Source organism: Dipodomys merriami, unplaced genomic scaffold (genome assembly GCF_024711535.1).
Source record: "Dipodomys merriami isolate MVZ:Mamm:240054 unplaced genomic scaffold, mDipMer1.0.p SCAF_526, whole genome shotgun sequence".
NCBI classification, from domain to species: domain Eukaryota; kingdom Metazoa; phylum Chordata; class Mammalia; order Rodentia; family Heteromyidae; genus Dipodomys; species Dipodomys merriami.
This window is the reverse complement of record NW_027206098.1, coordinates 325,837-350,322: the sequence shown is the minus strand read 5'-3', so window position 1 is coordinate 350,322 and position 24,486 is coordinate 325,837. Positions and strand designations below refer to the sequence as shown.

General features: G+C 39.8%; 1 protein-coding gene across 3 annotated transcripts; it reads left to right on the top strand.

Annotated features, from left to right (window-relative positions):
• The first annotated feature begins 2,485 nt into the window (after positions 1–2,485).
• On the top strand, positions 2,486–24,135 carry LOC138811421 (intracellular hyaluronan-binding protein 4-like). 3 transcript variants are annotated; one of them, XM_069999173.1, is made up of 5 exons: positions 2,486–2,658; positions 14,222–14,384; positions 19,741–19,854; positions 20,983–21,144; positions 23,841–24,135. In XM_069999173.1, exons 1-3 carry the CDS (start codon positions 2,604–2,606, stop codon positions 19,811–19,813), a joined length of 291 nt encoding a protein of 96 aa, XP_069855274.1. In that variant the 5' UTR covers positions 2,486–2,603; the 3' UTR covers positions 19,814–19,854; positions 20,983–21,144; positions 23,841–24,135. The 3 variants fall into 3 exon arrangements, 1 of the variants encoding a protein (XP_069855274.1); XR_011367380.1 differs by lacking the exons at positions 19,741–19,854; positions 20,983–21,144; positions 23,841–24,135 and adding exons at positions 11,698–11,791; positions 15,267–15,942; XR_011367379.1 differs by lacking the exons at positions 19,741–19,854; positions 20,983–21,144; positions 23,841–24,135 and adding exons at positions 11,698–11,791; positions 15,263–15,942.
• Positions 24,136–24,486: the final 351 nt, after the last annotated feature.

The following is a 24,486-nucleotide window of genomic DNA, read 5'->3' as shown; positions in this document are numbered from 1 at the left end:
GTGGAATCATACAATAAATGGCCTTTTACCTCTGGCTTCTTTTAGTTAATACAGTGTTTGGGAGGTTAACTATGTCACTGCATTTATCAAAACCTTTTGTCCAACCAGAAGGCAGTGGCTCACTTCTGTAATACTAATCATAAGGCTGAGATATGAGATTCTTTTTTTTTTTTTTTGGTGTGGTCATGGGGCCTGAACTCTGGGCCTGGGCACTGTCCCTCAGCTCTTCAGCTCAAGGCTAGTGCTCTACCACTTAAGCCACAGTGCCACTTCCTGCTTTTGTCTTTTTGCTTATGTGGTGCTGACGAATTGAACCCAGGGCCTCATGCATGCAAGGCAAGTGCTCTACCACTGAGCCACCTTCCCAACCCCAGTCTATGAGATTCTTATCTCCGATTAACCACCAGAAAGCTAGGAGTGCCAGTATGGCTCAAACTGGTAGAGCACTAACCATGAGAGAAAAAAGCTCAGGGCAGCAAGCAGGCCCTGCATTCAAGCCCCATGACCACAAAAAAGTAAAAAATGAAACACGCCTTCTGTCCATATTATCTTTTTCCCACTTTATTTTATTGGTGAACTTATTTAATGACAAGTAGGGAGGTAGGGAGGTTCCCAAGTGGGTTAAGTTGGAAGTACCAAAAAATTCAGGATCTAGGCTTTCTCCATATGTGTAGTTGCAATGAAGGGTTAGTTGGAGAGAAGAGTTTTTTCAAGACTTGTCTGCCCAGGATGGTTTTGAACCACAATCCTGACATATTAGTCTTCTCAGTAGTTAGGATGCTAGGCATACCACCCGTACCCAGCTTCAATTTCTTTTTACGTATAAGAAAAGCTTGCCCTGAATTTTCCCCCTCCAATCTGCTCTGCCAGATATTCAAGGCAACCTATTCCTCAGCAGTTGCTGGCAAAGAAATGGAATTACAATGAATGATGTAAGATTAATGAAGGTTGAGGCTGGAAGGGGCCCTGTTTCCCCTGTGGTCCACAGTTACCTGATACCTGAACAAAATCCAAAATGTAAGAGAAAGTGATGTCTGTAAGATGGGGCAGCCACTAGTATGTGGGAAAGATTTCCTGAAAGAAACCCATCTGTTCTGAGCTCCAGGCCTTAACTGAATGTCTGAAATGACAAACAAAACTATCCAATCACCAACCTCAACATGCCCAAGATGAAACTCATGGTCCCTTCCCAGTGTTGTATTTAGTTGTGACAAGCATTCCCATTTCAGATGCCCATGCCAGCAAAAGAATCATCACATCAGCTTTATCATCCATACCAAACACAGTCCCAAGTCCTGCTGATCTAGTCACTCTTACTTATATCCACTGCTACCATCCTAAGTCCAAGTGACCTCATCAGTTCTTCCCTGGATAATCCACTGTAGTTTCTTCACAGCACAGTTAGAGTGGTCCTTTCAAATATAAATTGGTTGTGTTTAAGGCACTGCTCCTGGAAGAAAGACTAAAATTAGGTCTTTGTCTAATCCTTCTAGTCCCAGTCACACTGCTTTCCTTTGAGCTTAATAAGGTTTGCACTCCATCCCACCTCAAGACGTCTTCATCTGCCCCTTATCACTTTTCCCTTTCACCTTAACCTTCATTTCCAAAGGAAAGCTTTCCCACGCATCCTCATGGTAAGACCCTTGCACTAGGAATCACATCTTGATGGTCAGATTCTTGTACTAGAAGTCATGTCCTCATGCTCAGACCCTTGCACTAGGAGTCACGTCCTCATGGCTAGACACTAGCACTTGGAGTCACATCCTCATGGTCACATTCGTGCATTAGGAGTCACATTCTCATGGTCAAACCCTTTCACTAGAAGTCACATCCTCATGGTCAGACACTTGCACTGGGAATCACATCCTCATGGTCAAATCCTTGCACTGGGAGTCACGACCTCATGATTAGATCCTTGCACTTGTGCTGGGAGTCATGTCCTCATGGCTATTTCCTTGCACTAGGAATCACGTCTTCAAGGTAGAACCTTGGACTGGAAGTTAGAAAGGATTCCTTCTTTTTTCTCAGTATGCAGACTAAGGTCTAAGGTCCATAACAAGAAGCAGCTGGTGCTTCTTCAACAACACACTAAATGCTAAGTACATGGCTGTTGAATGGCTATGTTAATGTGTAACCTTAACAGAAGTGTGGCAGACATGGAAAGTACCCCAATTCCATGCGGTTACAGGATAGCCAAGACTGACCCCCTGGTTGGCAGTGCAAGTCACCTGCGTCCATCTGTTGTGGTTTCACCTCTGGCCCCACCTCTCCGGAATGGGCCGGGGGTGGGGTGCAGAGGTCAAGTGAAGTAACAGCCACCGGCCTGTGATTGGGCTCTCTGGCTCGCCGGTTGGGAAAGGGGAATGTCTCTGGGTGCTGATTGGCTGTCTCACTGCGGTTGGGTAGGCAGCGGTAGCAGCAGTGGCAGGGGCAGGTGCTTGGAGGGACTGGACAGAGCCCAGCAGAGAGGGAGGAGGCAGGCGGAATGGGTCCTTGCCACAGGATGTGCTGAGCGTTGCTTGTGTGGGCTGCCAGCCTAGACCTGCAGTGACCAAAGCTGGATAAGGGTGTTCTGGTGCCCTGTGACAACCACCAGCGATTCTATGCAGGAGAGCTTTTGCTGGGTCGTGGCCAACCGCTTCTACCAGCTGCTGGAAGGTGAGTAGGACCAGTTCCACATCCTGTGCGATGCCAATCGCTCTCGCCAGCAGCAGCAGCTGCATAGCCGCAAGCAAGACAAGACCGCCATGGTGGCTGCAGCTCCGGTGGAGCTACACAGGAACTTAGGTTCCCAGGCCGGACGCTGGCGGCAGCCACAGGGAGTCTCAGAAGGAGCTCAAGAGCCTCCCGGTGCCCGGTGAGCCTTGGCAGTACAGCCCAGGCCCTCAGCCACCAGGTACATGGGTAGGAGAGGAGAGGAAGGGCACCGGGTGCAGGACAACCAGGCCAGCTGCCTAGATCCTCGGCATGAGACCAAGGCACTGTGTGCAGCGAGGGTGAGCGCCCTGGAGGCATTTCATGTGCCAAGAGTGCTCTTGGCCAGGAAGGTGGGAGCCTATGAAACGTGGAGCCTGGCTGGCGCCCCAGGTGGTCCTGGGGTGCCACCGAGCCAGCAAGCAAGTCTGGAGCGCGCTGGTGCTACCAGCATGAAGGGAAGGGGGTGGCCGGTGGGGGGCCACAGAGGACGGGGGGTGGGGTTGCCTTTCTCTAACTGGCGCTGGCCTGGCTGCACTTGCATTCCTGAATCACCCCTGACTGCTCTAAGACAGGCGTTCCTAACCCTGGCACCTCCAAGCTTCTAGATGTCTCCTGCCTCATCAGACCATGGCCTGGTGCAGGAAGAGGAAGGGCACCTCAGAAAACACTTCCACCTGACCCGCCCTGGCCTGAGGCATCTGCACCTGCCTCCCACTTCTTCCCTGAGTGCTGAGTGAGGCGAGTGGTTGTCATGAGGTGAGGTGTGTGGTTGTCACTCTTCTGATTGTTGAGGTTAGCTGTGTGGTTGTCACTGTCCTAGGTGTTGAGGTTAGATGTGCAATTGTAACTGTTCTGAGTATTGAGGTTAGGTATGTGGTTGTCACTTTTCTGAGAAATGAAGTTAGGTGTGTAGTTGTCACTGTTCTGAGTACTGAGGTTAAATGTGTAGTTGTCACTATTCTGAGTGTTGAGGTTAGGTGTGTAGTTGTTACTGTTCTGACTGAGATTAGGTGGGTAGTTATCTCTGGTCTGAGTCGAGGTTAGGTGTGCGGTTGTCACTGTTCTGAGTACTGAGGTTATGTGGTAGTTGTCACTGTTCAGAAAACTGAGGTTAGGTGTGTATTTGTCACTGTTCTGAGTATTGAGTTTAGGTATGTAGTTGTCACTATTCTGATGACTGAAGTTAGATGTACAGTTGTTGCTTTTGTGTGTATTTAAGTTAGGTGTGTGGTTGTCACAGTTCTGAGTGCTGAGGTTAGGTATATAGCTGTCACTGTTCTGAGTAGTGAGGTTAGGTGTGCAGTTGTCATTGTTCTGACTGTTCTGATATTGATGTTAGGTGTGCAGTTGTCACTGTTCTGAGTTTTGAAGTTAGGTGTGTGGATGTCACTTTTCTGAGTGTTTGAGATATGCAGTTGTCACTGATCTGAGTACTGAGGTTAGGTGTGCTATTGTCATTGTTCTGAGTATTGATGTTAGGTGTGTGGTTGTCACTGTTCAGAGTACTGGGGTTAGGAGTGTAGTTGTCACTGCTCTGAGTGTTGAGGTTAGATGTGTAGTTGTCACCATTCTGAGTGTTGAGTTTAGGTGTTCTGTTGTCACTCTTCTGAGTATTCAAGTTAGGTGTGCAGTTGTCACTAGTCTGAGTATTGAGATTAGATGTGCATTTGTTACTGTTTTGACTGTTCTGAATATTGATGTTAGGTGTGCAGGTGTCACTGTTCTGAGTACTGAGGTTATGTGTTTGGTTGTCACTGTTTTTAGTGTTGAAATGAGGTGTGTACTTGCCACTGTTTTGAGTAGTGAGTTCATGTGTATATTTGTCACTTCTGAGTATTGAGGTTTGGTGTGCTGTTGTCAGTGTTCTGAGTATTGAAGTTAGTAGTGTGGTTGTCACGATTCTGAGTATTGAGTATAGCTATGTAGTTTTCACTGTTCTGAGTATTGAGGTTGGGTGTGTATTTTTCACTGTTCTGAGTACTGGGGTTAGCTGTGAAATTATCACTTTTCTGAGTATTGAGATTAGGTGTGTAGCTGTGTCTGTTGAGTTGAGATTAGGTGTACAATTGTCACTGTTTTGAGTGTTGAGGTTAGGTGTGTAGTTGTCACTGTTCTGAGTGTTGGGGTTAGGTGTGCTGTCATCACTGTTCTGAGTATTGAGGTTAGGTGTGTGGTTGTCACTTTTCTGAGTAGTGAGATTAGGTGTGCATTTGTCACTGTTTTGACTGTTCTAATTATTGATGTTAGCTGTACAGTTGTCACTGTTCTGATTACTGAGATTAGATTTGTAGTTGTCACTTTTCTGAATGTTGAATTTAGGTGTGCAGTTGTCAATGTTGTGAGTACTGAGCTTATGTGTGTAGTTTTCACTGTTCTGAGTATTGAGGTTTGGTGTTCTGTATTCAGTTTTCTGAGTATTGTAGTTTTGAGTGTGGTTGTCACTGTTCTGAGTATTGAGATTAGGTGTGCAGTTGTCAATGTTCTGAGTACTGCAGTTAGGTGTGTAGTTGTCAATGTTCTGAGTAGTGATCTTAGGTGTGTAGTTGTTATCGTTAGCAGAGCTTGTTTGCCTATTCCTGGCTTGGTCAAGACTCATCCACTGCTTTCTAGGCAGCAGAAGCTCACGCCTGTTCTCCTAGGTCTTCAGGATGCTAAAACGGAATCAAGGTTCAAAGACAGCCTGGCAGGAAAGTTCAGGAGACACTTACCTCCTGTTAACCATGGTGGGGCTGCAGTTCATTGGTGGAGTGACAACCCTGAGCCAGAAATCTTGAGGGACAGTGCTCAGGCCTGAGCATGGACATGCGTGCACACTCACATATACATGTGTGCACATACACACACAAAGTGTGAGTTCATGCCCTGTCAGAAAATTTTAAGTGCTAGCACCTTGACTTGTGCAAATCGCGACTCTACCTTTATCTGTGTGGAGAAGATTTGTTGCTTGAGAATCAGAAGTCTGTAAAATAAAGTCTGTAAAATAAAGATGCTGAAAACCAAATGCTATTCGGTATGTCAGTAAGTGTATGACCTTACTTAATCAAATGAGATAATGCACTTTTACCTTACTTTTTTTCTCAAATTAGAGAAATATAAAATTAAATGAGGCAAGGATTCTCCATTTATTTACTGATCTACGTAGTTTTTGCTGTAATAGTTTGAACTGATGGCCTCACTAATTTTTAGATATAGCTGTCTCCCTATGCTTCCTACAAAGCTGAGATTAGAAGTGCATGCCATCATGACTTCATGTCTAGCTTCATTTTTTTAAACAAATGAAAATGTTGTGTCCTTTAGAAGAGTGTGACACTGCAGCTAGTATTGCTAATAAGCTGACTTTTCACAGTTTTCAATTTTAAAATAAATTTTTGTCATTTTTTTCTTATAGTATTGAGGATCAAACTTGGGGCCTCAAGCAAGCCAGGCCAAAGGACATTATCAATGAACTATAGTCCTACCCTGTGGTGGAAATTTTAAACATGTATGACATTGAATGAACACCCTTTATTTTTCCTGACATCAGCACTGTGAATTTATATACACAAATTTAATTACATAAATGCACAGTGCTTTTTCTTTTTTCAAAACTTAAGTGATATAATCTGGGATGCAGTCCACTTCCTGCCTGACAGTGCACTACCAACTTTTCTGTCCATTTAGAGTCTAGGCAATCTGGCTTTTGAGATATATATTTACAAATCTTGAGGTAATTTTATAGGTAGAATAACATTGTAGTTTTTTCAAGGTGCATAATAGAAGAAAGCACCTCATTAATTTCCATTTATGTAGTTACTGTACTAAATTTATCTGTAATGAGTGTTAAAGTTCTACACAAATTTCTGTAAGCCCTGTTATGAAGGTCTGTGATTTTCTCTACTTAAATATTTTATTTATTTATTTTATTGTGAAAAAACCATACAGAGGGGTTACAATTACATGGGCAAGATAATGAGTATATTTCTTATGAAGCCTTGTTGCCTCCTCCATTGTTTCCCATTCCCGTCCTTTCCCCTTTCCACCCCACCCCCACCCCTGCCAAAGTTGTAAAGTACATTTTTCAACATAATGTATTGTAAATCTCATTGTTGCAATGGGTCCACCTGTATCCCTATTTAAACGATTTGTTTTTTTCCTTCCCCTTTAAAATTATACATGTTATGCCAAGGTCACAGGACCCCCACCAAGAAGAACTCTACAGCTGTTTTATTTAAACAGGCTGTAGCTTGGGCCTCATCTTACACTCTGACACAGTGGCGCTCAGGAGGAGAGCACTGAGCTAAGGATGTGCAGGTCTTATAAAGGTACACACCCAGGTGGTTTATCACCACCTATTGCTCTGCTACAAACAAGCAACAAGTGGTCACTGCCTCCAAATTTTACCCCTTCATTTCCCCCCCATTGACTTATAGTCCTGAGACACAATCTTGTAGCTCTGGGCCAAAACTAAATTCCAATACCTCTCGAACTTGAACGGGTATAGTCCCTCTCTGACCTTAGCCATAATATTAAACAATAATATCAATAACAATCAGTTTATTTTTCTTTTCTTGAGGTGTATGCGGAGTGGTTGGGTAGGATGCTTGCAGACTTCTCATGTTTCCCCACGGTCATCCAGGGCAAAGGGTTCAGCTGGTCTGGCATGGGAGCAGTGGATCCAAGCAGCAAGGGCAGGAGGAGTAGTCAGTAGCACCATGTAAGGTCCCTTCCACCGTGGTTCCAGAGATCTCAAGTTGTGCCTTCGAACAAACACCCAGTCCCCTGGTTTAAACAAATGGGGGGTAGGAATAGAAGCAGAATCATAATGCTCTAAGCTGGGGCCACATACTCTTATGCAACAGCTGTAAATAGTCAAGCTTACACAGAAATTCAGTATCATCCAAATCAGCAAGCAATTCAGTCTGAAGACTAGGGATAATGGGTGGAGGGGGTCCATGCATTATTTCAAAAGGAGTAAAGCCAAACCGATAGGGTGAAGTTCTTATTCTAAACAGGGGCAAAAGGAAGGAGTGATACCCAATCTGCGCCAGTCTCCAAGGCCAATTTATTTAAGGTCTCCTTTCTGATTCATTCTTTCTACCTGCACTGAACTCTGGGGTCTATAAGCACAGTGCACATTCTAATCCATCCCAGGTGCTGTGGCTATTCCCTGACTTACTTTTGAGATGAAGGCCCATCCATTATCTGTCCCAACAGTGGATGGGAAGACATACCTGGGTAGGATTTCTTCCAGGATCTTCTTAGCCATGATTTTCACAGTCTCATGTTTGTTGGGTAGGCTTCAACCCATCCTGAAAAAGTGTCTACAAAAACTAGCAAATATTTATATCCAAATTTTCCAGTTTTAATTTCTGTGAAGTCTACTTCCCAATACACACCTGGCCTATCTCCACGGAGGCAAGCTCCTTTTGTAACCAGTTGATTGGGGGCATTGGTGAGCTGACAGGCTTCACAATTTTTTTTAAATTTAATTTTATTTTATTTGTTAACATACTGTACAGAGGAGTTACAATTACATGGGCAGGATAATGCATACATTTCTTACCAAACATTGCAGCCTCCTCCTTTGTTTACCCGTCACATCCCTTCCCAGCCTCCCCCCTCCCCCCCATCCCAATCCTATTCCTTCCCCCCCCCCACACCGACGTTGTAAAGCTCGTTTTGGACATGACAACTTGTACTTCTCATTGTTGCAACAGGTCCACCTGTATCCTTAAACAACTGGTTTTTCCCCATCTTCTCCACAAGTTATACTGACATCAAATATAGTGAAAGCAGGGGTTATACTGTGGAGGAGGGACATACAAAGCAACAAAGAGATAATCTTATAAATGCGTTAGAAACACATGCATGGAAGAAAAAAACATTAAAATACACATCTAAGGGTTCATTTTCCTGACATCACATTATCTGACCTTTTCCGCTTGACTCATATATATACTAGATATTACAAATAAGGGAAACCATGGGACCTATGTTTCTTGGGCCTGGCTTACTTCACTTAATATAATTTTTTCCAAGTTTTTCCATTTTCTAACAAATGGGGCAATGTCATTCTTTCTGATGGAGGCATAGAATTCCATTGTGTATATATACCACATTTTCTTGATCCAATCATCTACTGAGGGGCATCAGGGTAGGTTCCATATCTTAGCTATGGTAAATAATGCTGCAATAAACATAGTTGTGCTGGTAGCTTTAGTGTGGTCTTGTTTGTATACATTTGGGTAAATGCCCAAAAGTGGGATTGCTGGGTCATAGGGGAGTTCTATGTGAAGTCTTTTGAGGAACCTCCATACTGCTTTCCAAAGTGGTTGAACAAGTTTACATTCCCACCAACAATGAAGTAAAGTTCCTTTCTGTCCACATCCCCTCCAGCATCTGTTGTTGTTAGAGTTCTTGATTTTTGCCGTTCTAACTGGAGTGAGGTAATATCTCCATGTTGTTTTGATTTGCATTTCTTTTATGGCTAGGGATGTTGAACATTTCGTCATGTGTCTATTGGCCATCCTTCTTTCTTCTCCAGAGAAGTTTCTCTTTAAATCTTTTGCCCACTTATTTATTGGGCAGTTGTTTCTTTGAGGATTTGTTGTTGGGGGGTTTAATTTTTTGAGTTCCAAGTATATTTTAGATATGAGACCCTTGTCAGTTGTATGGCTAGTAAAGATCTTCTCCCAATCCGTGTGTTTTCTATTGATCTTGCTAGCTATGAGGCTTCACAATTTTTAACAATATCCTTGATGAGTTGATTTTTACTTTGGAGTGTTGGAGCATGTCCTGCAGTCTTCGTGTTCCCATGTGAGGGACGCAATGGATTCTCTTTAGAATCCCCTTCCCCAATCTTTTTAGCAAGATAACTTTCCCCTCACCAGTTTTCCTTCTCTGTCCAGAGGTTTATAGGCCATGGGAATTTTCTTTATCCACTGCAAGTCTTCTTGGGGGTACTGAGGCTCAGGAGGCAAAGCTCGTGGCCCTGGGTCTACTAGAGTCAGCTCTGGGCTGGAGGGCCAACTCCTTAGCTGCCTGATCGGCCAAGTTATTTCCTTTGGTTATAGAATCAGTTCCCTTTTGATAGCCAGGGCAGTGCATAATGGCAATATTTGCTGGTTCCCATCTGGCCGAGGCTTAAAATTTCTTGTTTGTTTTTAATATATTTTCCCTCAGCTGTCAGCAGCCCCCTCTCTTGGGAAATGGCTCCATGGCCATGCACGTTGGCAAAAGCATACCGACTGTCTGTGTAAATGTTTAGTCTCTTCCATTTTCCCATTTGTAGGGCTTTTGTTAGTGCCACTAGCTCTGCTCTTTGTGCAGACATTCCCTGGGGGAGTGCTTCTGCCCACACTATCTCAGTGTCCATGATGATTGCTGCGCCTGCGTATCTTGTTCCATCTCAAATGAAACTGCTGCCCTCTGTGAACCATGTATGCTCAGCATGTGATAGTGGCGATTCCAACAAGTCTGGCCTCTTTTCCTTTACCCAGTCGCTCTTTTCACGCTCAATTTCATGTTTTCTGTCCTTCCTTTCCTGTTTTTGCCACGGCTACTAGATCCCTAATAGACCTCTCACCGAGAGTCAGATTCTACAGCTGTTTTATTTAAACAGGCTGCAGCTTGGGCCTCGTCTTCAACTCCGACACAGTGGAGCCCAGGAGGAGAGCCCTGAGCTAAGGATTTTCAGGTCTTATAAAGGCACACAACAGTGCAGTTTAGCCCCATTTGTTGCTTTGCTACAAACAAGCAACAAGTGGTCACTGCCTCAAAACTTTAACCTTTCAATACCAACATCAAATACAGTGAAAGCAGGGATTATACCATAGGGGAGGGACATAAAAAGCAACAAAGAAATCATCTTATAAATATGTTCGAAACAACCGCAGGAGAGAAAAAAAAAAAAAAAACATTTCTTCATGTATCTATTGACTATCCTTTCCTCTTCAGAGAAGTTTCTCTTTAAGTCGTTAGCCCACTTATTTATTGGGCAGTTGTTTCTTTGAAGATTTGGTTTTGGGGGATTTAATTTTTTAAGTTCTAGGTATATTTTAGATATGAGTCCCTTGTCTGTATAACCCATGCTTTCACTGTATTTGATGTTGGTATAATTTGTGGAGGGGAAGGGAAAAAACAAATCGTTTAACTAAGGATACAGGTAGACTCATTGCAATAATGAGATGTATAAATCGTTATGTCAAAAAACGAACTTTACAACTTTGGTGAGGGGTGGGGGGAGTGTCGGGTGGAGAGAGGGGGGAGTATGGAAAGGGATGGGAAGTGGAAACAAAGAGGAGGCTACAATGCTTGATAAGAAATGTACTCGTTATCTTGCCCATGTTATTGTAATTCCTCTGTACGGTATTCTCATAATAAAAAAGAAAAGAAGAAACATTTGAATCCTTATCTTGGGGTTCCAATCCAGATGCCCCTCAATAGATGAATGGATCAAGAAAATGTGGTATGTATACACAATGGAAGTCTATGCCTCCATCAGAAACAATGACATTGCCCCATTAGTTAGGAAATAGAAATGCTTGGCAAAACTCATATTAAGTGAAGTAAGCAGGGCCCAAAGAAACATAGATCCTATGGTTTCCTTTATTTGCAACAACTAGTATATGTCTGAGACAAACAGAAACTGTCAGATAAGTTGATGTTAGGCAAAATGAAACATTTTAAATTTAGTCTGAACATTGAGTGAATGCTTAGCATAGAGAAATGTCAAGCATTTGGGAATACACTTTTTGACATACACCAGAAACATTAATCCTCCAGAATGTGGGAATTAGATGCTTGCCCCGTGGAATTGGAAGTTTTACTGTACTAAACTATCCAAAGCTGTACAGAAACCTATGAGAGGCCCTTTGCTCAGTATATTCTCGAACCATCAGAGACTCTTTCAGCTCGCTTTCCTCAGCTTTCTTCAGAGCCTAGAAACCCTTTGAGCCAAAATGCAACTATTTTATGGGAACTCTTGCTGGAAATTTTACTGTATTCTTTTCCTTTTCTAAGCTTGTGTTTAGATCAGTGATCAAATGCTAATGCAAGCCTTTTATTGGAAAGGGCTGGTGAAATGCAAGCTGCTGTTCTAGTGTGGAAAAGCAAGGTGGGTTCAATTGCAGTTTTGACCTCTTACAACTGATTTGGGGGGAAAATGTCTGTCACTATTAGCTTTGGTCTTTGGAGATTTAGAGGGAGAATATAGTATTTGCAGGATATTGGTAAATATCCTAGTAAGTAGCCAATTCTATTTAACACTTCAATTTACATACAGAAATGATGGAAATGACTTTACTATAAAGCAAGTTTAATTGATATAGTTAAAAATGAGATAGCAGAAAGAAGGTAGAATAATCAATGAAGTAATTCTGTAGTTGAATGGAGATACTATAATGGTAAAACACAAATGCTTATGGGTTGCAAATAGAAAATCTAAAGCAAATCTTTTAATTTTTCACTTTGCTAACTTTATTTATGTAGGTGCTAATTCTAGGAATTGAACTTAAGGCCTGGGCTCTGTCCCTTAGCTTTTTCTTTTGCTTATGGTTAGTGCTCTACCACTTGAAGCCACAGCTCCACTTCTGGCTTTCTTAGAGATCACATAACTTTTGTGCCTAAGTTGGCTTCGAACTCTGCTCCTCAAATTCCATTCTTACATGTAGCTAGGACTACAGGAATAAGCCACCAGTACTCACCTTCAACTTGTTTTTTTGTTGTTTTGTTTTGTTTTGTTTTGTTTTGTTGTTGTGGAGCTTGAGCTCTGTATCTGGATTTTGTCCCTCAGATCTTCTGTTCAAGCCTAGCACTCTACCGCTTTGAACCACAGTGCTAATTTCAGTTTTTCTGGTGCTCAATTGGAGATAAGAGCCTCATGGATTTTCTGCCAGGCTGGCTTTGAACCATGATCCTCAGCTTTTGACCTTCTGAGTAGCTTGGGTTTCAGGTGTGACCCACCAGTGCCTGGCTCAACTTATTAACAACTTAGTGACATTTTCCCCCTGATTTCAACTACCCCTTCTATTTTGGTTGATCTGATTTGTTTCTACAGTAGAAGTATAATCCTCTATGAAAATATCATAAAGTGATGTAAGTTAGATTTAAATAGTTATTGATATTATAGGATATTAGAGCCATAGAGTGAACTTAAATCCCTTGTGCAATATTTGACACTCAAAAACATTTTATATTCAAGGTAATTACATAATTTTATGTTCGTGATGTACAAACAGGATTTTTATTTTAAGACTTGATAGTACTTACTTATTTGTGTTAGAGTATAAAGTTTAGTTAGGAAATAATAATGAGAAAACTGAAAAAAAATCCCTGTATTTTTAAAGTTTGTAATTTTTGCCAGTCCTGGGGCTTGAACTCAGGATCTGGGCACTGTCTCTGAACTGCTTTTGCTCAAGAGTAGTGTTCTACCACTGAGCCACAGTGCCACTTCTGCCTTGTTCTGTTTATGTGGTACAGGGCATCTTGCATGGTAGGCAACCACTAAGCCACATTCCCAGCTCTATGCCTGTATTTTTATTGTGGATACATGAGAGGAATTTAATGAGATGTACATCCATTATTTGAATAAATTTTAATATTTTTCTATATGTACTATCAGCGTGGTGTAATTACTCCTAAGGAAAATCAAAGAAGTATAGCAAAAGCTATAAATAATATTTGAGGACCCTTCTAAATCTAAGGGGAAAAAGACAATTTTGGAAGACAGTTTAAGAAATGACAAAGTTCAAATTTTATTTACTAACTTATTAGATGGCTTAAAATACAGGATTTGATTGCATATTCTAAATCAGCAGAAGAGAAAAGACAAAAGAGGGTTAGCACTTTGTCCTTGTTTCACCTGGATGCTGGATTCTCAAATGGACAAAAAAAAGATACCTTCTTGAGTGAGTTGAAAACTGAGTTGAGGCCCACACTAGAGACATATGGCAAATATATAAATCCCATCCAAGGGAAGGAAAATCTTTTTAAAATACAATGTTAAGTACAATCTAATATTGTACTTTAAACTACAATCAAAGGTATTGGTATGTACTACTTTCCTGGATGAGGTTTAAAACTATGGTTTCATAAAGCTGCTTTTGAAATGTGAAATGTAGTTAGTTTATTAAATTGTGTTAATAGAGGTCATCTATAATTAACCAGGTGTGGTGCATGCCTATGATTTTAACCCTCAGGAGTCTTGATACAGAATGATTGTGAGTTCCAGGCTAATCTCAAACATATGTAATGACCTTATTTCAAAACACAGCAACAACAAAAAGAAATAAAAAGATACCTATAATTATATGGTTTATTGTATACTCTCTAAAACATAAGTGAAGTCATAATAGTAATAAGGTTTTATTAAAATGAATAAATTCTAGAAAATAACATCAGCAACTTTTTCCCCTGAAATTCCCATTTATCCAGTGGTATTCCAACTGGTTTTTGGAAAAATGAAATCTTAAGGAACCTATAGAATTGTACCTAGTGTTTCATGGATGTTGTGTTTTAGCCCTCTGCTTTGGTTTTCTGCTGGCAGGCCAGAAATGGACTCCTAGAAAAGGGGAGCAACAATGCTGGAATGACAGCTGGAGAAAAGAGGTGATACTTAATAGAGCTGAGCAGAGATCCTACAGGGAATATGGACCATTTGAGGCCAAGAGGCAGGCCGACTTTACAGCTGAGAAGTTTTCAGCTGAAATGTATGTACAGTCCTCAACTGGGTTGGTTGGGGAACCAGAGGATTTTCAGAACAGCCATAACCCTTTGTGACCTTTCCATATTACAGATCTTAGGAACATTTTGATAGTTTAGGCAACAAGTCATTATTATTTTAGATGACACCTGAAAGATCTTCATGTATTTCAGAGATGACCTTATATCAAGATTCAGGGCCAGTTGTATAATTAAAACTAAATGTGGAGCTGGGTTCTGTTGGCTCATGCCTGTAATTCTAGCTACTCAGGAGGCTGAGATATGAGGATCGTGGTTCAAAGGCAACCCCAAACACGAAAATCCTTGAGACTCTTATCTCTAATTAACCACCAGAAAACAGGAAGTGGTGCTATGGTTTAAATGGTAGAGTGCTAGCCTTGAGATGAAGAGCTGAGAGATATCACCCAGGCCCAGAGTTCAAACCCCATGAACAACAAAAATAAATAAATAATAAATTAACCATGGGCTTGGAAGGTACTTTATCAGTAGAGCATTGGGAGAGCTCTTTAGAATATACAAGGCCCTAGTATCAATGTCTAATTCCACTGCAAAGGAAAAAAATATTTTCCATAATATGAGAAGCACACAGTGCAGTGTTTCACACGAGTTAACATAGCTGTTTTGCGAGACACCACCTTAACTTATAAAAAGCTGAGTGTCCTGGTACATGCCTTTCACCTATGTGGGAAGCATAAATATGGGGTCCAGGCTGGCCTAATCAAAAGCAAGTATACAAAAGTAACAAAATAGCTGGACTCTAGTGGCTCACATCTGTAGTACTAGCTACTCAGAAGGCTAAGATCTGAGGATCACAGTTTGAAGTCAGCCCAGGCAGTAAAATCCATAATATTTTCTCTCCAATTAGCCAGATTAGAACTGAGGCCTAATACAGCAGCAGCTGTAAACAACAACAAAAAAAAGGTAAGTAAAAGCTCAAGGTCCTGAGTGTAAGGACCAATACTGACACCAGAAAAAAATAAACAAGTAAATAATCAAAAGGAACTGGAGGCATGGTTCAAGTAGAGTGCCTTTGTAGCAAGCATACAGTCCTTAACTCAAGCCCCAGCACAGCAAAACAAAACAAAACCAAAACAGGTGAGTATATTGGATTCTTTAAAATTTTACTTTGAAGTTTTACACTAAGGAGCTAATTTTAGAGTAGGGATATAATTAGGGTTTTGATTTAGCATTATGAATTCAGTCTCTTAAATAGATTGAAACAGATTCTTAATTCTATGATCAGCTAAGTAGGCTATCATGAGACATGTGAAGAAAAGTCTAATATGATACATGATACCAAACTCTGGAAAGTTCTCTGGTGTGAAGTAATGCATAGGACTGGTGCATTCTACCATGTCTCCTGAGTCAGAGCAAAGCCTTCTACAAACGTAGTTATTATTTTGCTTATGCCTCCTGTTAGTAAGATAGTTCTGTATTCAGGGAGTCAAGTTTCTCAAAGTGTTTTGACTTCCTGCCATCCAAATTCATTTAGGACCCTGTCCGAAACAAAGTCTTAGTCAAAGAACATGGCTTTATAAGGCTGGAGTAAGGAACCATTTTCCACCAAGCGCTATTTGGATATTTATAACCTGTCATGTACTAAATGATTTTTCAGGCCTTATAGGGCCCATGGGTCAAGTGTACCTCATCCCTGCTAGAGTCAATTAGAAATAAGTAAATAAAGGACCTGTAGCAGAGAGTAGCACATCTGAAGTGGTGTGCATATGGTGACTAACTAGAAGGGACACATAAGAGAGCAATGCACAACCTGGTGGATCTCTCACAAGGTTAGAGAAAGTTCTGGAAAAGCTCACTTTATTTTTTATTTTTGGTGATTATTTCAAATTTTCTCTGTAATGGCCACTTTTATATGTAAAGCTTCTTGGAGCAGAACTAAATTTTTGAAAGGTTTATGTATTTTTTCTCTACTCAGACTTTTATTCTATGGAAAAAATGAAATTTTTGTTCAAATGCAGAAACCGTCGTTGCCATCATTTTTAAAAAGTATGGAACTTTAAAAAGTATAATTGAACATGTCAGTTTTTCTTTTTTTAATAAGTATGGTAGGCTTAAAAAGATAGATTTTTGTGACATGAAAATCTGTCTGTGAAGTGAAATAACATATGTAATGGTAGGGGCACAGGGATATGAGACAATGAAGTGACTTTTCTTTATTTCTTTTAAAGTAATTTGATTTATAAAAACATGGCAAGAATTACATAAAGTATTCTCTTATACCCTTCATTTGGATTCCCTGAATATCAACTTCTTAACATATTTGCTTTACCATTCTCTCCTTTTCTACAGTTTTCTCTTTGTCATTTAGAAATAAGATTTGTGAGTGTTCCTTTATCCCTAAATACTTTATGTATTTGCCCAAAACCATGAGAGAATTATTAAAGTAATTAATATTGATATAGCACTATTATCTGATTCTTTAAATTATTTAATTTGCATTCAAATTTCACGAAGTGTTCTATCTTCTTTAATCTGGAATAAAGTGTAGACCAGTTATTTTTGTAGCATACGTATTTCTCACATGACCCATTGAGAGGACACAACTTCTGATACTCCTACCAAATGTAAATGGCAGTGTTCTCTGGTTTTCTGGTGGTTAATTGGAGATAAGGGTCTCACGAACTTTCCTGCATAGGTTGTCTTTGAACCACAATTCTCAGATCTCAGCCTCCTGAGTAGCTCGATTACACGTGTGAGCCACTGACACCCAGCTCAGGTTTCATGATCCATATGTTAATCTTCTGCATTTTGTGTTGGAGTTTGTCAAGAATTAAACTTCTTGAGTACAAGATTATTTAATTTTCATCAAGTTTTAAAATACAGAAGACCTGGTGTGCTGCTTCACACCTGTTGTTCTAGTAATTATGAGGCTGAAGCAGGATAATTGCAAGTTTGTATCCTGGGTTAGATTAGGAAGACTACGTTTCAAAAAATGCAAACTCAAAACAACAACAACAACAACAACAACAACAACAACAACAAAGGAAATGGGAAAAATATATGGAATATATACTGTTTTCAAGGATTACAATATACACAGGGATGATTTTAGGCTTGGTTTCTATCATTAATATATTTGAGAAGACTTTGGTGTTTTGTTGTTATCTGATCTAGATTTCTATAAATGTAGGACTGATTTTCACTGATGTTGTTTCCCATGTATGTGTTTGTTGTTCAAGTATTGTGTAGACTTTTTTTTTAAAGATTTGTGTTACAAACAACCGAGAATAGCCAAAGCAATTATAGGCAAAAGAAACAATGAAGGACAAATCACGATACCAGATTTCAAGCTCTTCTACAGAGCCATAATAACAAAGACAGCTTAGTATTGGCACAAAAACAGACCCGAAGAGCAATGGAACAGACTAGAAGATCCAGAAGTAAAATCACATACCTATATTCATCTGACACTTGACAAAGGAGCCAAAGACATACAGTGGAAGAACTAGTGGTGCTGGGAAAACAAGGTGGCCACATGCACAAAACTAAAAGAGAACCCCAACCTGTCTCCATGCACTAGCATCAACTCAAAATGAATTGAAGACCTTCCCATCAAACCTGAACCTGTGAAACTATTGCAGGACAGAGTAGGAGAGACAGTTGAACTTACAGGCACAGGCAGGAACTTCCTGAACAAAGTCCCCGGGTCACAACAAATTGGAGACTCGAAGAATGGGACTATCTTAAAACAAAATTTCAGCATCGATGAAGAAATAGAAACCAAACTAGAAAGATAACCAAGTAAATGGGAAAAAATATTCACCAGCAATAGATCAGAGAAAGGCCTAATATCCATTATATACAGGGAACTCAAGAAACTAAATCCTCCCAAATATAACCAAATATTAAATGGGAAAGCAGCTAAAGAGAAACTTCTCAGAAGAAGAGATACAAATGGCAAAGAAACACATGAAATGTTCATCATCCCTGGCCATAAAGGAAATGCAAATAAAAACACTGAGATACCACCTTACACCAGTCAGAATGGAACACATCCTAATGTCAGCCAATGACAAATGCTGGAGGGTATATGGAGAAAGAGGAACCCTTGCATTGCTAGTGGGAATGTACACTAACACAACCACTTTGGAAAGCAGTCTGAAGGGTCCTCAGAAAGCTAAATATAGACCTCCCATATGACCCAGCCATACCACTCCTAGGCATCTACCCTGAGCAACAGGAACCAGGATACAAGGACACATGCACCTCCATGTTTATTGCAGCACTGTTCACAATAGCTAAGATATGGAAACAACCCAGATGCCTCATTACAGATGAATGTATCAAAAATTTGTAGTACATACATACAGTGAAATATGCAGGCATTAGAAAGGATAAAATAATGGTATTCACCAGAAATTGATAGAATTAGAATAAATCATTTCAAGCAAGGTAAGCCAAGATCAGAGAGACAATTGGCACATGGCTTCCTGATATGTGAATGTTAAATCCAAAATGCAAAGAGATATGACAAAATAAACAGGATTCAAGAAACAAAGGACCTCTACTTAATTTGTCATATCATTCCTAAATGACTCCATGTTCTCGACCTTATATATGGTAGATAGATAGATAGATAGATAGATAGATAGATAGATAGATAGATAGATAGATAGATAGATACCATATATATGTACCATATATATTTACCATATATATGTGCACATCTGAGGGGAGCTAGGAGCAGGACACAGAATCAGAGGAAAATAGGAGACTATATAACAGAGGGGCACATCAGCTACATTGGACATTGAATGAAAATGAACTAAGGAATTCAAGGGCAGCAATGGAAGGGAGAGAATTAGAGGGAAAGAGGGAGCAGCTTACACTAAACAAAAGGAAAGAAAGGTACATATCAACCGATTTGGAAGAAATAGTTGTATTGTCAAAACTTATAGAATTCACAAACTTTATAGACCATGATAATGACAATTTGCCTTGTAAAGGTTAAAATGTGTATATGACTTTAAGTATTACTATCCCACAATACTGTGAAATTTGTGAATTTTATGTAATCACTGAATCTCAATAAAAATTATTTTAAAAATTATTAGCCTTTGGACTATATTCTAACAATTCATAATGTGCTATGATTTTTTTCTGTATTTCTATGTCTAGTCTAATTTACGTAAGGAATTTTGATAGGTTTCCCTTATTTGCAATATCTAGTATAGGTATGAGTCAAGCGGAAAAGGTCAGATAATGTGATGTTAGGAAAATGAACCCTTAAATATGTATTTTAATGTTTTCGTTTCTTTCATGCATGTGTTTCTAACGCATTTATAAGATTATTTCTTTGTTGCTTTGTATGTCCCTCCCCCACAGTGTAACCCCCGCTTTCACTATATTTGATGTCAGTATAACATGTGGAGGAGATGGGGACAAACAAGTCGTTTAAGGATTCAGATGGACCTGTTGCAACAATGAGAAGTACAAAAGGTCATGTCAAAACCAGCTTTACAATGTCGGTGTGGGGGGTGGAGGGGGGTATAATTGGGTGGGGGGAGGGGGGTAAAATTGGGTGGGGGGAGGGGGGAGGCGGGGAAGGGAAGTGAAGGGTAAACAAAGGAGGAGGCTGCAATGCTTGGTAAGAAATGTATGCATTATCCTGCCCATGTAATTGTAGCCCCTCTGTACAGTATGTTCTCAAATAAAATAAAATACAATTAAAAAAAATAATTTCTCTTTTCTCAAAATTACATTAAATGCTAATAAAGAAAATTGGAAAAGAATAGAATTTTAAATCAGAAAAAAATGTTCTGTTTTAAAATTGGTTTGGGTTTTGTTAGAAGGTAGAAAAGCCAATGTAGAGAATTTATTTAGCATAATGTTTTATATGAAAAATGTAAGATTAATCTTCATTTCTGCATTTGTTTTCAAAAAAAGAAAATTGTAAATTCGATCTTTTTTTTATTGTGGTAAGAATGGCTTTTCTTAGCCATGAGAGAATGGTAGGATAATTTACTGGTGCACGTATTGAAGCTATTAATAATCCGGATTACTTGATTTCAGGATCCGTTTTTGTTTTGGTCAGTCATGGGGCTTGAACTCAGGGTTTGGGAACTTTCTGCGAACTTCTTTGCTCAAGGCTAGTGCTCTACCATTTTAAGCCACAGCTCTACTTTCAGTTTTCTGGTGGTTCATTGGAGATAAAATGTCTCTTAGACTTTCCTGCCTGGGCTGGCTTTGAACTTTGATCCTCAGATCTCTGTCTCCTTAATAGCTAGGATTATAGGCGTGAGCCACCGGCGCCCAGCCAGGATCTCTTTTAAATAAGTAATTTGTTGTTAGGGAAAATGTTTTGGAAAGCCTATACAAATTTAAAAAAGTTAATAAACAAGGTGTTAAAATGATTAAAAAGATGTATTCATTTAGAACTACATCTTGGAGTCTAGTAGAAAAAAAGTAGGTCCTCAGAAAGCACAAGGATGGGCAGAAGGGAAAGCGGGCAGGTGATTACACCACCAGATCCTGGTAGTGTACCACACCATACAGGAGCCTGGATGAGGCAGAACACGGGCAGAGGCTTGGGCTCTCTTATCATATTGCATTGTCATCTTTGACTAGACCAGTGGACAGGTTTGATTGAGACAGGCCGCTGAAAGGATGTGGAAGCCCAAAAGGGGGCATGAGAAGCAGAGGGAGAGGCGGTCCCAGGAATAGAGGTTTTGATGCATTTGACCACACACGGAAACAAGATTTTGAAACATACAGTGGGAATGATAAAACGTAAGTCATTTTATATGTGCTATTTTCTACATAAATTTCAATAATATATGAATCTGTTCATTATGTATGAATATTTAGCCAAATTCATATCAGTATGCTATTAAGCTATTACTTTTTGAAAGGCTATCTTGGGACAACTTTTATGATCGCTTTTTCTGATGTAGAAATTGACTAGAGCGTCAGTAGTAGCTTAAAGGAATACTATTCATTTCCTTAGAGCTATTAGAACTGAAGACTGCATAGGTAGATATGGAGCTTGTACCTGGGGATTAGGTAAAGAGACCAGGTAAGGGGTGAATGTGTGTCTTCTGAGAGCCTACGATGTAGTGTAAATCTATGTACCTTTATTTGCTTTTATTGAGAATTGTGATCACTGAATTATGCTTTATAATTATGTATCCTTAAGCAGAGACTGATTTGGGGCTTTGATTTACTGACATAATATTTTTGGTGAAGGACCTAGGTGATAACTTTATATTTTTGGTTGTGGGGCTTGAACTCTGGGCCTTGGTGCTATCCCTCAGCTCTTCAGCTCAAGGCTAGCACTCTAGCCACAGTGCCACTTCCAGTTTTCAGTGATTTACTAGAGATAAGAGTCTTACAGACTTCCTTGCCTGGGCTGCCTTTGAACCATAATCCTCAGATCTCAGCCTCCTGAGAAGCTAGAATTACAGGCCTGAGTCACCGGTGCCCAGCTTCTAGGTGATAACTTTTTAAAACAAGTTTGCTCTGTTGCATTTAGATTTGAAACTGCTTTTAAGGATCTTTTCGTATTTTATATTAGCTAATGATTTGTGACAGATGTCTACATACTTGTTGATGCCCAAACAAGTATATGGCCTGGCATATTTATGTATGTCTTAATAAGCTTTCTTAATTCCCACATATTATATACTTTTTGGAGACCTTTCAGAGTCCTTTTAGCTTCTTGGTATTGCTTCTTACTTTATAGTCATTTGTAGATGTGGGTTGCAGCTCCAAGAGAATTTTCTCCTGTATCTTCCTCCTGTTAGACATTTCTTTATGGTTTAATGATACTTTCGATCTTTGCCAGTTCTGCTAGAGTAGGTATGTATTTGGTTTTACAGGAGTGTTGACCTTCATGGTGTCTGCTGACCAAGTGGTAGGATTTACTGTAGGGTAAGGGATGATGTAGAGCAAGGAACTGTGCAAGACCAGCTTTCCATAAATTAGAAACTTGATGCATCTGTACTTCTATTCTTCTTCTTTTAAAGAGTCTAAGTTTTTATGCAATCTTGTTTTTATTTGTTGTTAGTATTATTCTGGATACAGACAGTTCCACGGTGACCTGGAGTTCTCTGTGTCCCAGGCTGGTCTCTAAATTGTTAGCTTACTACTGCCACCTCCTAAATGCTAGCATTACAGACATGTGCCACAATGCCAGGCAGAACTATACTTCTTTGAGTATCTGTTCTAAAAGACAAATGTATAAAATAATAATGCCAAATGTAACATTAGTTTTACTACCATTCTCTTCTATAGGACCTGAAGAGAAACTTTTTGAGTGGTTACTCAATCTGGAATTCCATATTCTCAATGATCTTTTTCTTACTTCAATTGTATGTATGTATCTAGATATACATATATACGCATATACACATAATATCTATATGTATGTATGAAGAGGTGGCTGTGTCACTTGTGGGGCTTCCAGGAGTGGTGTTGGAAAGACGTGTCTCATGGCATTCATTTTGGGTTTCTTTGTGACAGGAATTTAGGTGTTGATAGTTAATAAATCAGTCTTAGAGTAAGACATTTTAATGTGTGAAGGATCTGGGGCTTGAACATAGGGCCTGGGTGTTCACCCTGAGCTTTTATGCTGAAAGCTAGCACTCTACCACTTGAGCCTTGTCTTCACTTCTGGATTTTTGGAGATAAGAGTCTCACTGATTTTCCTGCCCAGCCTGGCTTTGGACCACAATCCTCAGATCTCCGCCTCCTAAGTAGCTAAGATTACCAGTATAAGCCACCAGCATCAGGTAAGACTCACTTTTTGTGGTTTTGAGTTTGATTGTTGTTTAATTGTTTCTGTAGTTTTCAGAGCTGAAGTCTGAACTTAAATCCTTGCACTTGCCAGATGAGTTCTCTTACACTGAGCAAGTCCCCAGGCCCTCCTGTTGTTTTTAATCAGCTAATGTGCAGTCAGTGCTGTCATGTGAACTTTGGATCCATGCGGAAGTGAAAGCCAAGAGATGTGCAGTTCATCCCTTGTTCATGCTGAAAACACTGTAATGACAATTTGGAGTTTCTTAGGGCTGTCAGCTATTCAACAAATAAAGGATTGATATCCATCCTATATAAAGGGCTGAAATTAGACAGCAAAAAAAACCAGAAATAATCTAATTACATAGTTTTCAGAAGAAGAAAAAGATGGCTAATAAAGTCATGAGGAAATGTTCAACAGCCTTAGCTATAATAGAGAACATGCAAATTAAAACTGCAATAAGATTAAATCTACTTCAGTTGGAATGACAGCCACCAAGAAAATGTGGTAAGATGAAATAGAAAAGGAATCTTTATACTCTTTTGGTGGGAATGCAAACTAGTGCAACCACTATGGATATCAGTCTAGAAACAGACCCTTCCAAAGACTCCATTATACCAATATGAGGCGTATGTCAGTAGAATATATCAATATACCTGAAAGATGCCAGCATAACTCATGTTTATTACAGCACTGTGCACAATAGCCAAATGATGGAATCAGACACCTGGAATCTTCTTGAACTGATAAAGAAGTAATATAGATGTACCATGGAATGTTACACAGCCATGAAGGAAAATGAAATCATGTCGCTCTCAGAAAAGTGGATATAACAGAGGACATCATAATGAACCAAGCTAAAAAATAAAAATAAAAAAAAACACAAGATATGTGTTTGTTTCCGATATAGAAGCTAGGCCTAAAGAGCATATATATTCATAGACATGATTGTACCTTTGTGTATATGGGCAGATTTACAAATTGAGTCTACAGGACTGTTTAAGATAGGAAGGGAAAGGGAAAAAGAGAGTGAATAATTTTGAGATACATTATAACTATATATGAACATAACATGAAAACTGTTGATCAATGGAAAGTTAGGGAGAGAGAGAGAGGCTGAGGCAGAGAACTAGCAAGAAGGTTGGCTAACTAAGGGGAAAGAGAATGAATATGGTTAAGTAGATTTTTGTCAAAGTAAAACTGAAACTTTTTGAAATTGTTTTAAGAAGAGGGAGAAGGATAACATTGTGTGGAAATGTCACAACAAAATCTCCCCTTGTATAACTAATATATAATAATTTTTTAAAGGAAGGGACTTGTTGCTCACATCTATACTC

What these genes read in the sequence shown, in the direction of transcription:
- LOC138811421 (XM_069999173.1), top strand. Translation starts at nt 2,604, where the DNA reads ATGCAGGAGAGCTTTTGCTGGGTCGTGGCCAACCGCTTCTACCAGCTG. An exon ending in CTTCTACCAGCTGCTGGAAG is followed by an intron (nt 2,659 to 14,221) that starts GTGAGTAGGACC and finishes TTCTGCTGGCAG; the next exon opens with GCCAGAAATGGACTCCTAGA. An exon ending in GAGAAGTTTTCAGCTGAAAT is followed by an intron (nt 14,385 to 19,740) that starts GTATGTACAGTC and finishes CCTCCCCCACAG; the next exon opens with TGTAACCCCCGCTTTCACTA.